This window comes from Oryza glaberrima, chromosome 5 (genome assembly GCF_000147395.1).
Source record: "Oryza glaberrima chromosome 5, OglaRS2, whole genome shotgun sequence".
Lineage (NCBI taxonomy): Eukaryota > Viridiplantae > Streptophyta > Magnoliopsida > Poales > Poaceae > Oryza > Oryza glaberrima.
Window position 1 is genome coordinate 23,982,577 of NC_068330.1, and position 12,870 is coordinate 23,995,446.

At 39.9% G+C, this 12,870-nt stretch overlaps 1 protein-coding gene across 3 annotated transcripts; it reads left to right on the forward strand.

The window, feature by feature from the left end:
* Positions 1 to 4,364: 4,364 nt before the first annotated feature.
* On the forward strand, positions 4,365 to 12,672 carry LOC127773873 (zinc finger protein BRUTUS-like). 3 transcript variants are annotated; one of them, XM_052300091.1, is made up of 14 exons: positions 4,365 to 4,734; positions 5,766 to 5,975; positions 7,009 to 7,203; positions 7,280 to 7,629; positions 7,987 to 8,212; positions 8,315 to 8,483; positions 8,589 to 9,779; positions 10,436 to 10,607; positions 10,723 to 10,944; positions 11,466 to 11,603; positions 11,709 to 11,943; positions 12,036 to 12,095; positions 12,257 to 12,328; positions 12,406 to 12,672. In XM_052300091.1, the coding sequence occupies exons 1-14, from the start codon at positions 4,465 to 4,467 to the stop codon at positions 12,538 to 12,540; spliced, it is 3,645 nt and encodes a 1,214-aa protein (XP_052156051.1). In that variant the 5' UTR covers positions 4,365 to 4,464; the 3' UTR covers positions 12,541 to 12,672. The 3 variants fall into 3 exon arrangements, with proteins under 3 accessions (XP_052156051.1, XP_052156052.1, XP_052156053.1); XM_052300092.1 differs by having other exon boundaries at positions 10,439 to 10,607; XM_052300093.1 differs by lacking the exon at positions 4,365 to 4,734 and having other exon boundaries at positions 5,861 to 5,975; positions 7,080 to 7,203.
* Positions 12,673 to 12,870: the final 198 nt, after the last annotated feature.

Sequence of the window (12,870 nt, forward strand, 5' to 3'; positions counted from 1 at the left end):
TAATTAGTTTTTTTTCTATATTTAATACTCCATATATGTTTTCAAATATTTGATGTGACAAGATGAAAAGTTTTTGTTTGAGAACTAAACGTATCCTTCATATACAACCTCAAAAGGGCCGAGTTATTTTTTTAACGAGATAGGAGGGGCTCGGAGTTTAAAACCCCGACTCTCCTTTGACCGGATTTTTATTTTTATTTTTTGCTTTATCCCCTGGCGGCGCGCCTGACAGCGTGCGTTCGCGTTATTGCGGCAAGTTCGTGGCGCAAAACCTACGCCTACGCGTGATACTTGGTGAGTGCACGTACGGCTTCGCTGGCTCGGGAGCAGGCAGCACCGCAGCAGGCGAGCACGTGAGCGCCTCGTGCCCGCACGGCGTCCGCGTTCCCTCGCGCGCGGCAAGCCACACCCGCACCGCACGGCCGCACGCCACGCGCGCGCGCGCTGCGAGTGCGATGGCAATCGGCGATAAGCCGGGCGCGCCCGCCGGTCTCGTCGCGTTGTTCCATAGATTAGTCTTCTTTCCAGGCTCATCCGAACAGAAGAAGCTAATCACTAATTATTGGAATCTCTGAACCGAAACAGCTAATCATGCAGCTCTCTCGGTCAATCACTCGAGCGGAGATCAACGATTTGGGGGGAGTGCTCACTTGGAGCTAGCGTACGTGCAAACGTGTCCGCGACTTCATGCATGATTCAGGCAAGCTTCGACTTGGATCGATCTCAAGACAGGTCATCACTCATCAGGTTGTTCAAAATGCCGGCAAAATAAATTAAGGCTGCTGCAATTCTATCATGACAAGGACTCTCCTTTTTTCCCCCTGAAAAGTACTGAAACAAATGACGACTCGGCCGAACTAATTAGCATCGCAATCGCTGCAACCATGGCAATACATAGTGCATCTGTGTGCATATGGGCTGGTTGAGTTTGATCGATCGATCGACTCAGCTCGATCCAACGACGCATGCACTTTCATTCTAGCTTGCGTACATGCAGCCACCTGTATGATCTGTATCCGTCTATGTAGCTAGTGACTCACCACTTGGACAGCATGAACCTCTGCCTCCCACTACCATCCGAATATCCAGTGTGACGAGGTGATTGTTCCACTCAAATCATATCCGCATATATGTCCCTGTCCTTTCCTTTCACCAAAAATCACTTATATTTGTGCATTCGCGATCGATCCTACTAGCTTCTGCCACGATAGCACATACACAGTCTTGCATATGAAGAGTTAGCTAGCTACTCCCCCCGTATTTTATTGTATGACGTCGTTGACTTTTTAACCAACGTTTGACTATTCGTCTTATTCAAATTTTTTATGCAAATACAAAAATAGTTATGTCATGCTTAAAGAACATTTGATGATAAATCAAGTCACAATAAAATAAATGTTAATTACACAAATTTTTTAAATAAGATGAAATGTTAAACGTTTGTTAAAAAGTCAACGGCGTCATATATTAAAATACGGAGGGAGTATTTTAAAAGAACATGGAGAAAAAGGGCTGGTTATCTTAAGCTTATCTTCGTTTTTCTGGTCAAGGCAGCTGAGGCACATGCTTGCATTCGTGCATGAATACAGCATGCACATGCGTCCACCTCAATACCTAACGAAGATTATTAATTAATCTGCCTCTTTTTGTGTTTGTTTAAAGTTATCTGGTGACTGGATCCCAAGTTCCAACTGAAAGTCAGTCACATTTCTTTTTTTCTAAAAAAAAAAATACAAACGCATATACACTCACTTGATGAACACACGTATATAGGACACCAATATATTTTGAAATTAATGAAGTCATAATAAATATCTCGCTATCGATGTGTACGACGCCAATCAATTAATGAAGTCATAATAAATATCTCGCTGTCGATGTGTACGATGCCAATCACTAAAAGAATAACGCTACGTCTAGGACTTAAATCCTAATGAACATGTTTATTTTTTAAAAAAAACTAACTAGCTGAGTATTCACAAAGTGAGTCTCGTTTTTATCAGCTCGCATGATGATTGTTGATATGTTCATCTCTCCAAATTGCACCTACATACTCCCTCCATACTCGTAAAGGAAGTCCCTCCATACTCGTAAAGGAAGTTGTTTAAGACAGCGACATGGTCTACAAAACACAACTTTGATTTCTTATTTCTATAAAAATATTTATTGGAAAGTGATATATGTATACTTTTATGAAAGTATTTTTCAAGACAAATCTATGCATATAATTTTTATATTTTCAAACTTAATAACTTGAGAGTTATTCATGATTTATATTTTTAAGGTTTGACTTAAATATTATCCTAAACGACTTCCTTTATAAATATGGAGGGAGTAATGCGGATCGATGTTGTTCGGATATTAATATGGTCGTACATACATCTATCTGAAAACAGTATGTCTATATGTGTAACTTGCATAAACAGAATACTCCATGCTATATACAGTATATGTTCAACTTCAGTCTTCAGATAATGTGATTGCGACGCAAGGGTAAGCAGACTACAGAATGCAGATTAACATATCCAGGCATGGGTGGAGAGCGCGCACGCCTCACGCCGCCTGAATACTCAATCATTCCATCCCACAATCTGGGCGATACATAATTAAATTAGTAGTATAGCGGAAAGCAGATGGATACCTCGACAGCATCCTTTCGGGGCATGGAAGGGTCAGGCAACCAGAAACCAGTTTGTTGCGATCTGATGCTTCTTCCATTCTGGGACTTGTTTTATGTTTATCTCTCTGAATCTGATCAAGCCCTGAAATGTCATTGACTGCATGGTACGTACGTACGCGTCGTTGGAGGTGACAGAGACCTGCAAGATCAGATTATACTACTACTATTAGATTTTAGTATATATTAGATTATAATTTGTCTCGTCTGATTAACAATGGTTTTAATTACCGGACCGATTTGCTCGATCGGTGCCACGCGCCACACGATTTGTTTTCTATGTGCATGCATGAATTCGTACGGAGCCCAGGCGTAATCTCACAGTTATATATGTTAACCCAGGTGGATTTCAATTGAAAGTTGCTTCAATTCAAAAGTTCAAAACGTGACTGGAAGTTATTCTCGTTCAGTTTTAAGTTTGAGCTGTCAAACTTTTAGTTGCACATTGTACACGAATTTAGGGCTAGTTACAAGTGTATTTTGTTCCATTCCAAAATTACGATTTACAAACAAGACAAATTTTGCTACTGGACATTAAAAAATTGCGTAATTTGCTCATAGACATCGAAAAAGGTGTCATAGCTAAAAGACTTAAAAAAACTGATAATTTGTTAGAGAACACTTTCGGCTCAATTGTATTGATAAATTCTTAATGATGATAAGAATGCCCCTAAAGACCACAAGCTTTAAACATGATGTTAGAGTACAAATTTAGAAACCATGAAACTCTAAATTTGCCATCACTCTAAGTACATCACTAGCATACATTATATTCAATCTAAGCTCCAGTTTCAGCTCGAAGCTTTTGACCTTAGGGGCATTCTTGTCTTTTTGAAGAATTCCTCTTTCCAATTAAGCTGAAAGTGTCCCCAACAAATTACTTTTTTTTAAGTGCCTTTCAGCCGTGACACGTTTTTATAATATTTACCAGTAAATTGCATAAATTTTAAGTGTTATGTAGTAAAATTTGCCTACAAACAATATATGCTTAATTTTCAAGTTGGGCCGGAAGCGAAAGTCATTGGTGTGTGACTGATATACATGGTGATGTGTATAAATATACTCTTTTGCCATAAAATAAACTAATCTAATACTAGATATGATAAATCTACAAGCGAATTATAGTTTGTGCCATCTTTTCATACCTACTGGAGTAAGTTTTAGTTTGGACCATATTTATCTAATATCTTCACTTTGGACTATATAAATTTATTTTATCTTTGTTATCCTTTGAACTACCCTAACGTTTTTATCTAGCCACATCCAATCTCTTCTCTAACAAAGATGTTAACTGCACGTCAACAGAGGATATCATCGGTATGATGGTGCCAATGTGCTTGATGCTAATGTTGTGCTTGTGAAGATACTTTGGGTGGTCAAAACATAAAAATAGAAAAAAAACCTAATCCAAAATAAAAAAGATTGGAGAAAAATAGATAAAGGATAATCCAATCTAAAACTTAAGATACTAAAAACGACAAAAACACAAATTCACTCTAAGATAGTGAGAGGGGCTAAAGTTTAGCCCCTCGTTACCGAGCACCACCTAAATCTTTCGTGGCATCGAGAAAAGAATTAAGAGAGTGGGGGCCCACAAGGCCACGGTGTCCACTCGCTGTTCCACCTCTCATCTCATTGGCTACAAATACAAGCAGCCCACAGAGGCAGAGAGAGGAGCGCACACAGACAAGCGGAGGCGAAAAGTGGCGCATTATTTTATCCGAGCGAGCGAATCAGACGCGCACGCGGAGCAGCCGCCTCCGCCGCCGCCGACGACGAGGAGGAGGATGGCGACCCCGTTGGCCGACGAGGGCTCGATCGCCGCCGCGGTGATGCCGCGCTCGCCTTCTCCACCGGCCGCCACCGCGGGGTCGGCGGCCGAGGCGCCGATGCTGATATTCGTCTACTTCCACAAGGCGATCCGCGCGGAGCTGGAGAGGCTGCACGCCGCGGCCGTGCGCCTCGCCACGGAGCGGTCCGGCGACGTGGGGGAGCTCGAGAGGCGGTGCCGCTTCCTCTTCTCCGTCTACAGGCACCACTGCGACGCCGAGGACGCGGTACGTACGGGGTGAATGCCGCCGCCGCGGCCGTAGCCCCTCTCTTCCTCTCTCCTCTCTCGCGCGGGATCGCTGTTCCGGCGTTGTTTATGGTAGAATTGCGGGGAGTGACACCATGCGGTGTGTGTTATGCGTGCAGAATTGGGTAGTGTGAGGCTCTGGGTTCGGAAATCGTGGCATTGGTTGGAGGATTTGGGTTGGATTTGTGTTGAATTGAGGTGAAACCAACATTATCTCAAAATGAATGAAGTTTGCAGGCATGGTTGGTTGGTTGTACAACTTAGTTGTGGACACACTGTTATGTTCATGTTGATCTTCTGAGATGCATTTGCATCTACTTAGCCATGTGATTGCGAACAGTATACTGCATTGTTTTTTTTATCCTTTTGGTGATGTCCCCATCAGTGGCCTATACTGTCTTAGACTGAATATGCAAAAGTACATGTTAAAATTTCTGAGTCCTGAACATTATGCAATTATGCATCAAAGTCACAGGGTTTCATCTCGGATTACATCGTTAGCTTATGTTAACCGGACTAGTGTAGCCAATATGAACTGCCTACTCATGCAAAGGGTAAATTCTACTCTATTTAAGTTCCTTCAGATTAGTGGCTGAGAGTCAGGAACCAATGAAGGATCCCATCCATTTTTTATTGAAGACTATTCCGTTCCGAACATGAAAAGTTGAATATTGTTCTGCACTGAATGAAAATGAATTTTGCTGGAGTTCACGACAGTTGCTGTGGTATTTCATAGGTAAGGTAGGGTATTTTAGTTCTCTTTGCATTTATGTTGTGCCAGTAGTAAGCTTTTCGGTTCTGCACTGCAAAACTCTTCTATACATAAAGGACTGCACCAGCGTCGTGTTGATTGTTTAGAACATAACACTTACTAGTTTGACTTCTAGCTAATTCTCCCCCAAACCTATAGATTGATATATTTGTGAAACAGTTCCAGACCTTTCTCATAATTCATGATATATAACTATATTGAACGTTTGGGGGGCATAAGATCTGTTTTTTTGATTGCAGGTTATCTTTCCAGCACTTGATATTCGAGTGAAAAATGTAGCAGGCACGTATTCCCTTGAACATAAGGGGGAAAATGATCTGTTTGCACACCTGTTCTCTCTGTTAAAGCTTGATGTGCGGAATGATGATGGTCTTCGGAGGGAACTCGCGTCCTGTACAGGTGCAATTCAAACGTTTATAACCCAACATATGTCCAAGGAAGAAGAGCAGGTTTCCTTTTCCCCTGTTTACTCTGTTAATTCCTTTGTATGTCATTTGTCGAAATAAGACCAACATGCCTTTCTATTTCTCATGAGCAACAATATGAGAGGCGCTGACATGATGCAATAGTCTAATTGGGTGCACTAGAGTTCTATATTAGTATATTGAAATTTATCATATCAAGCTGGCAACTGTTTGATAAAAGTATTTGGAATGATGCTTCTGGATCTATTTTTTATTTGATATATTTAATCTTAGAGATAAGGGGCTACATAAGAGAAGAATATATAGCATCTGTAGTTATGAAGAGTACAGTACAATACAGACCATATAAAGAGCAACTTCATTTCTACATTTGCTTGAAGGTGAGGCCCTGTAGAAAGTTATTTCTTACCAATGTTATGCGCTTCTGCTTATTGGAAGTCTGCTATCTATCCACTTCACAAGTACTTGCTTGCTACTTGGTACTCACCATGCAAGTAGAACGAACTATAGTGCTGACTCCAATTATTTATCTACTCTGTGTGTGTGTGTGTGTGTGTGTGTGTGTGTGTGTGTGTGTTTGTCAAGGCTTTGTAATCCAGAAGCCAACTGCAGAATGCTTGAGCATATATAGGCTGGCATTTTTTTATGCTCACCAATTTCTGTGTTCTATATATGACACGGAGCTATCTTGTTATGTGTCTTCACTTGCATTTACTGTTCAAAACTCGGCTTTAAGCAGTATAAGGACATTGAGCTTGCATTGTATATAAGCTTTGATTAAAGTGTTCTTAAGTTTTGATAGCCTAGAGAACTAAATGATAAGCTAAACTATAAAGATCAACATTGGCCGATGATAGTTTCTCAAATGCTGCAGCAATTAATTTAGACCATGTACTTGATGACAATTCCTCACTGCATACATGCACTTTTTAAAATCATACGTATATTATTAATTAGTATATTGGTATATTATGTGTCCTCTATCATTATAAGTTCCTCTCAGCATAGGGCATACAGCCATACACTGTTGGTGTCTAATCATTTCTGAATGTTTCAGGTCTTCCCACTGCTCATTAAGAAGTTTTCACATGAAGAGCAAGCTGATTTAGTCTGGCAATTCTTATGCAGCATCCCTGTCAATATGATGGCAGAGTTCCTTCCATGGCTTGCTACTTCTGTTTCATCTGATGAGCACCAAGATATTCTTAGCTGCTTACATAAAATAGTTCCGGACGAGAAACTTCTCCAACAGGTCTCGTGTTGATGCATCGTTTTCTATCAATAATGTTGCCATGCTTTACTTAACTGTAGTTTCGAAATTTGTGAAGGTTGTATTTGCGTGGATTGGAGGGGAAGCAGTGAAAACAATATCACACGATTTTTGTAGTCCTTGTTCAAAAAGCAATGTTAGATGCAAGGATGCTATTGATCAAACAGACAAGTATGGATGCTCACATGAGCACTTTAAAACTGGAAAGAGAAAGCGTGCAGAATCTAGTTATAGTCAGCTTGTTATGCATCCAATAGATGAGATTTTGTGTTGGCACAATGCTATCCGAAAAGAATTGAGCGATATAGTAGAAGAAACAAGAAGGATCCAACAATCTGGGGACTTCTCGGATATATCAGACTTTAATGTGAAACTTCAATTTATTGCGGATGTGTGCATCTTCCACAGGTATGTGGCTCTGAATCTCAACTCATGCGCCACTTTGTTTCAAAAGCTTGCATGTAAACACTTTCTTATTCAATGTGCAACATAAGAATTGATTAGCTCTTGTTTCTATCATGTTAAACACATTTACTTCTTCAGTTGCACATTACACAGCTTAGAAGAACATGAGCAATCGAGATACTGGGAAGCACAATAAATGTGTGGTACCAGTTCCCTGCTATAACATATTCTTTGTTTTATGTGGCTAATAGTAGAGCTTACATCTTCTTTTTCAAAAGAACTGGAATTTCTAGAATTGTGGCACAAATATTGATTTTGCCAAGCATAGTGGCCTAGCCGATTTTATATGTTGATCTGCAGTATTGCAGAGGATCAGGTTATATTTCCAGCAGTCAACGATCAAGTGTCCTTTGAGCAGGAGCACGCTGAAGAAGAACGGCGGTTTAATAAATTTAGATGTTTAATTGAACAAATCCAAATAACAGGAGCCAGATCAACAGCAGTGGATTTTTACTCTGAGCTATGTTCACAAGCTGATCAGATAATGGAGAAAATCGAGAGGCACTTCAAAAATGAGGAAACAAAGGTTAGTATTTTAGACATAAACTCTGTAGTTAAGGAGTGGAATGTTGTCTACTTGGGTCACGTGACCAATGTAGTCTAACATGTAATTCATCTAAATATCCAGGTACTTCCTCAAGCTAGGATTCATTTTTCATCAGAGAAACAAAGGGAACTTTTATATAAGAGTCTCTGTGTCATACCGTTGAAGTTATTGGAGCGTGTTTTACCGTGGTTTGTATCGAAGCTGAATGATCAGGATGCAGAAGCTTTTCTTCAGAATATGTTTTTGGCAGGTTATTCTCCAAGTTTACTATTTTCTTCTTTAAAACACCAGTTTTTTTTTTCCAAAAAAAAAAATCTCAACGTTTTACTGTTTACTAATAAGTTGAACTGAACAGCACCTTCCTCTGAAGCTGCATTGGTCACTCTTCTCTCTGGTTGGGCATGCAAAGGTCGCTCAAAGGGCACCTCTAACTCTGGAAAATTCATATGCTTGACACCAAGGGCACTGAGCAGCCCATTGGATGAAAATGGGTTTAAAGACTGCCAGTTATGTCCATGTTCTTTACAATCAGATATTTGTTCTAGGCCAGCCAAGAAATGGAATGACACAGAATCTAGTAACGTAAGCAACTGCTCACAAACGGCTGATGTAGCATTGACATGTAAAAACAGACCTTGTCACATTCCTGGGTTAAGGGTAGAAATTAGCAATCTTGCTGTCAATTCGTTTGCTTCTGCAGAGTCCTTCCGATCGCTGTCTCTCAATTATTCTGCTCCTTCATTGTATTCAAGTCTTTTTTCATGGGAGACAGATGCAGCCTTTTCTGGCCCAGATAACATTTCAAGGCCAATTGACACAATATTCAAATTTCATAAGGCAATTCGCAAAGATTTGGAGTTCTTAGATGTGGAATCTAGAAAGCTCATAGATGGGGATGAATCTTCCCTTCGCCAATTCATCGGAAGGTTTCGTTTACTGTGGGGTCTTTATAGAGCACACAGCAATGCTGAAGATGAAATTGTATTTCCTGCTCTTGAATCGAAAGAGACACTGCACAATGTCAGCCACTCATATACTCTTGACCACAAGCAGGAAGAAGAATTATTTAAAGATATATCCACTATTCTTTTTGAGCTTTCACAATTGCATGCTGATTTGAAGCATCCTCTTGGTGGTGCTGATGCAGTTGGAGCGAACCACATTCATCCATATAATAGGATCGATTGGTCCAAAAAGAATAATGAACTTTTGACAAAGCTTCAAGGAATGTGCAAGTCTATCCGGGTTACTCTGTCTAATCATGTCCATAGAGAAGAACTTGAATTGTGGCCACTATTTGATAAACATTTTTCTGTAGAGGAGCAGGATAAGATTGTAGGCCGTATAATTGGAAGTACAGGAGCTGAGGTTCTGCAGTCAATGTTACCCTGGGTTACATCAGCGCTTAGTCTAGATGAACAGAACAATATGCTGGACACATGGAGGCAAGTAACTAAGAATACAATGTTTGATGAATGGCTAAATGAATGGTGGAAGAGATCACCTACTTCTTCTGGCCCTTCAAGCGATGCCTCCCATCCAGAAGGTCTGCTCAATTAATTTCCATCCCATCTCCCCTCTACAACCACTTCCACCATATTTTAGTTTGCTATGTTATGTAGGCACTCACTGTTTTCCATTTCATAAAATTGTGTCAAAGCTATATCCTTTTCCCCATTGAAGAAACTTCTATCGAGGCCCACTTGTTATATATTGTGTTAGATAAAGGTGTTATCCCTTACAATGGTTATCAACAAATAAGATTGGCCTTCTAATGAGCAACATATAAACTTCATACATTGGTTAGTTTCTGTGTTATCTGAATAAAAATTATCACTAATTGGACAAATGTAGTTGGCCAAAAGGAAATTCGGGAAATGTTCAAAAGCAAAGAAGCTGTAAAATTATATCCATGTATTTGTTGATATGTGATAAGTGATAACACCATGACAACGAGTACTTCCCAATTGATGACTAATTTCAACTGTCCTAGCTAGCGATAGTGCAAATCTATTATGATGTAAATTTGTGATAAAAGAGATTTAGTGAAGTTGGACTTAGCATAAAGGAAGGTAGAATGGTGTTAGAAGAGAGAAAAGTAGTGGGTCTGGGATGTATATTTATGATAAAAGATTAAGCACTACAGTTTTCATGATCAGATTTTGAATTATCTTAACTATTGTTCTTTGCTTTGGCCTGTAGAAGATCATTTCCAGGAAAAGTTCGATCAGAGTGAACAGATGTTTAAGCCTGGTTGGAAGGACATCTTCCGAATGAACCAGAGTGAGCTTGAGGCTGAGATACGAAAGGTTTCTCGTGATTCTACTCTTGACCCAAGGAGGAAGGCTTATCTAATCCAAAATCTCATGACCAGGTTTCTTATATGAAATTTTCAGAAAACAATTTTAGGATCTTTTCCTACTGTTCCTCCACTACAATATAGGAAGTTATTTTGAATGACTATTGTTTTGCTAATTATATTTTTTCAGCCGCTGGATAGCTGCTCAGCAGAAATCGCCCCAACCTCAGTCAGAAGATTGCAATGGATGTACAGTATTACCTGGATGTTGTCCTTCATACCGAGATCCAGAGAATCAGATTTTTGGCTGTGAGCATTACAAAAGGAAATGCAAACTTGTTGCTGCATGCTGCAATAAACTGTTCACATGCAGGTTTTGTCATGATAAAGTTAGTGACCATACAATGGAAAGGTAAACTCATTGCAACCATGTTGTCTATTTTTTTGAGATTTACTGCCAATGATACTTCTGTATTGGTCGCAGTAGTAATGTGTTCAATATTCATTTTTAAACACCAAACAACAGACATCAATAAGCATGCAGTGGTTAAAGATTTAACTACAGTTAGAGAACCTTGTGATAAATTTATATCTGTGCAAAACAGTGAGGCAGAATGATTATTTTAGGCATGACTTGTGGCCTTTGTATTGTCCCTTTCGTTCTTCTCTTCATCTGTTGTTTTCCTCCCAAGTAAATGTTTGGTTGAAATGATGCGATGGCCCAAAAAGTTGTCCAATATGAACTTTTCCGTCTTTAGTTTTTTAATCGCTGTATTTGCATGATAGGTGTATACAGAGTTTTAAGAACATGTGAGAGAGGATAGGAGGCAGAAACTCTCCTGTTTTCTATCATATTATGTGTTGGTTGTTATAGCTTTGTTATAATATAAAATGCTAAATGATATTGCTAAGTCTGGGGAGCTGATATGTCAGGAAAGCAACGGTGGAAATGATGTGCATGCAATGCCTGAAAGTTCAACCAGTTGGTCCAAATTGCCAGACCCCTTCTTGCAATGGGCTATCCATGGCAAAGTATTATTGCAGCGTATGCAAGTTTTTTGACGATAAAAGGTAAAAAAAAAAAGGACGTGGTTGCTAGTTTTGCTAACTCGGGAGATTGATGGGGTCCAACTTTGCAATGTTTTGGTGACCACGCTAATAGTGAATCTTTTTCAGGAGTGTGTACCATTGCCCCTTTTGCAATTTGTGTCGTCTTGGGCAAGGATTGGGTATTGATTTTTTCCATTGCATGAAGTGCAACTGTTGCCTGGGCATGAAATTGATAGAGCATAAATGTCGAGAAAAGATGCTAGAGATGAATTGCCCAATCTGCTGCGACTTCCTATTTACATCGAGTGCAGCAGTTAAAGGTCTACCTTGTGGCCATTTCATGCATTCAGCTTGCTTTCAGGTACAATAATCTAGTCGCATTCTGATGCATGGTTTCTTGAGCGATATCTCTTACTGTGAGTAGTGCTGTTCTGACAAGTTTGTAAATTTCAGGCGTACACCTGTAGTCACTACACCTGCCCAATCTGCTCTAAATCCTTGGGAGATATGACAGTAAGCTACACCACTTAAATAACATTTATTTTCATTCACCATAGATTATATTTTCTCCAACTCCATATTTTTACCATACACAGAACAGCTTGTAAAAAATTCCGTTCTTCTGATTCAGTAGTGCAGTTAATGTATGTTCTTTAAATCGCGTTTCTCTGCAGGTATACTTTGGCATGCTTGATGGCTTGCTGGCCGCAGAAGAGCTTCCTGAGGAATACCGGGACCGGTGCCAGGTAAATTATTCTCCTATTCCTAGTTAAAAAAATTTCAGTGGCTGGGGTATACCGTTTGATATGATTGATTGTTCCAGGATATACTTTGTAACGATTGTGAAAGAAAAGGAAGGTCTCGGTTCCATTGGCTGTATCACAAATGCGGCTTCTGCGGTTCATATAACACTAGAGTTATCAAGATTGATAGAGCTGATTGTTCAACATCAGATTAACCAGGCGAGATTTTCCCTCTCATATTCGAAATTCCTTTTGAATATATATATTGTTGTAAATATACATCAACTTAAAGAAATCCATGCGTCATGCGTGCTCTTGTGTGTTGCTGCGATTAACAAGTCATAGGAGATGCTAATGGTGGGCGCTTATGAAATTGTGTCACAGTCTAAGGTGCGCACAATCTCTAGTTTAATATTCGGGGATGTTTGGTAATTTGGTAGAGCTTTCAGCTTCCGGGGCCAAATTCTTTAGAGAATCAAGAGAAGCCCAACCAAATGGGCACAAAGGGTGTTAGTTCCCAGGGGATTGGTGGCATGTGGGGCAAC

Coding starts and splice junctions, on each gene's coding strand:
- LOC127773873 (XM_052300091.1), top strand. CDS start 4,465: ATGGCGACCCCGTTGGCCGACGAGGGCTCGATCGCCGCCGCGGTGATG. Junction 7,630..7,986: donor GATGTGTGCATCTTCCACAG/GTATGTGGCTCT, acceptor GTTGATCTGCAG/TATTGCAGAGGATCAGGTTA. Junction 10,945..11,465: donor AGTGACCATACAATGGAAAG/GTAAACTCATTG, acceptor CTGATATGTCAG/GAAAGCAACGGTGGAAATGA.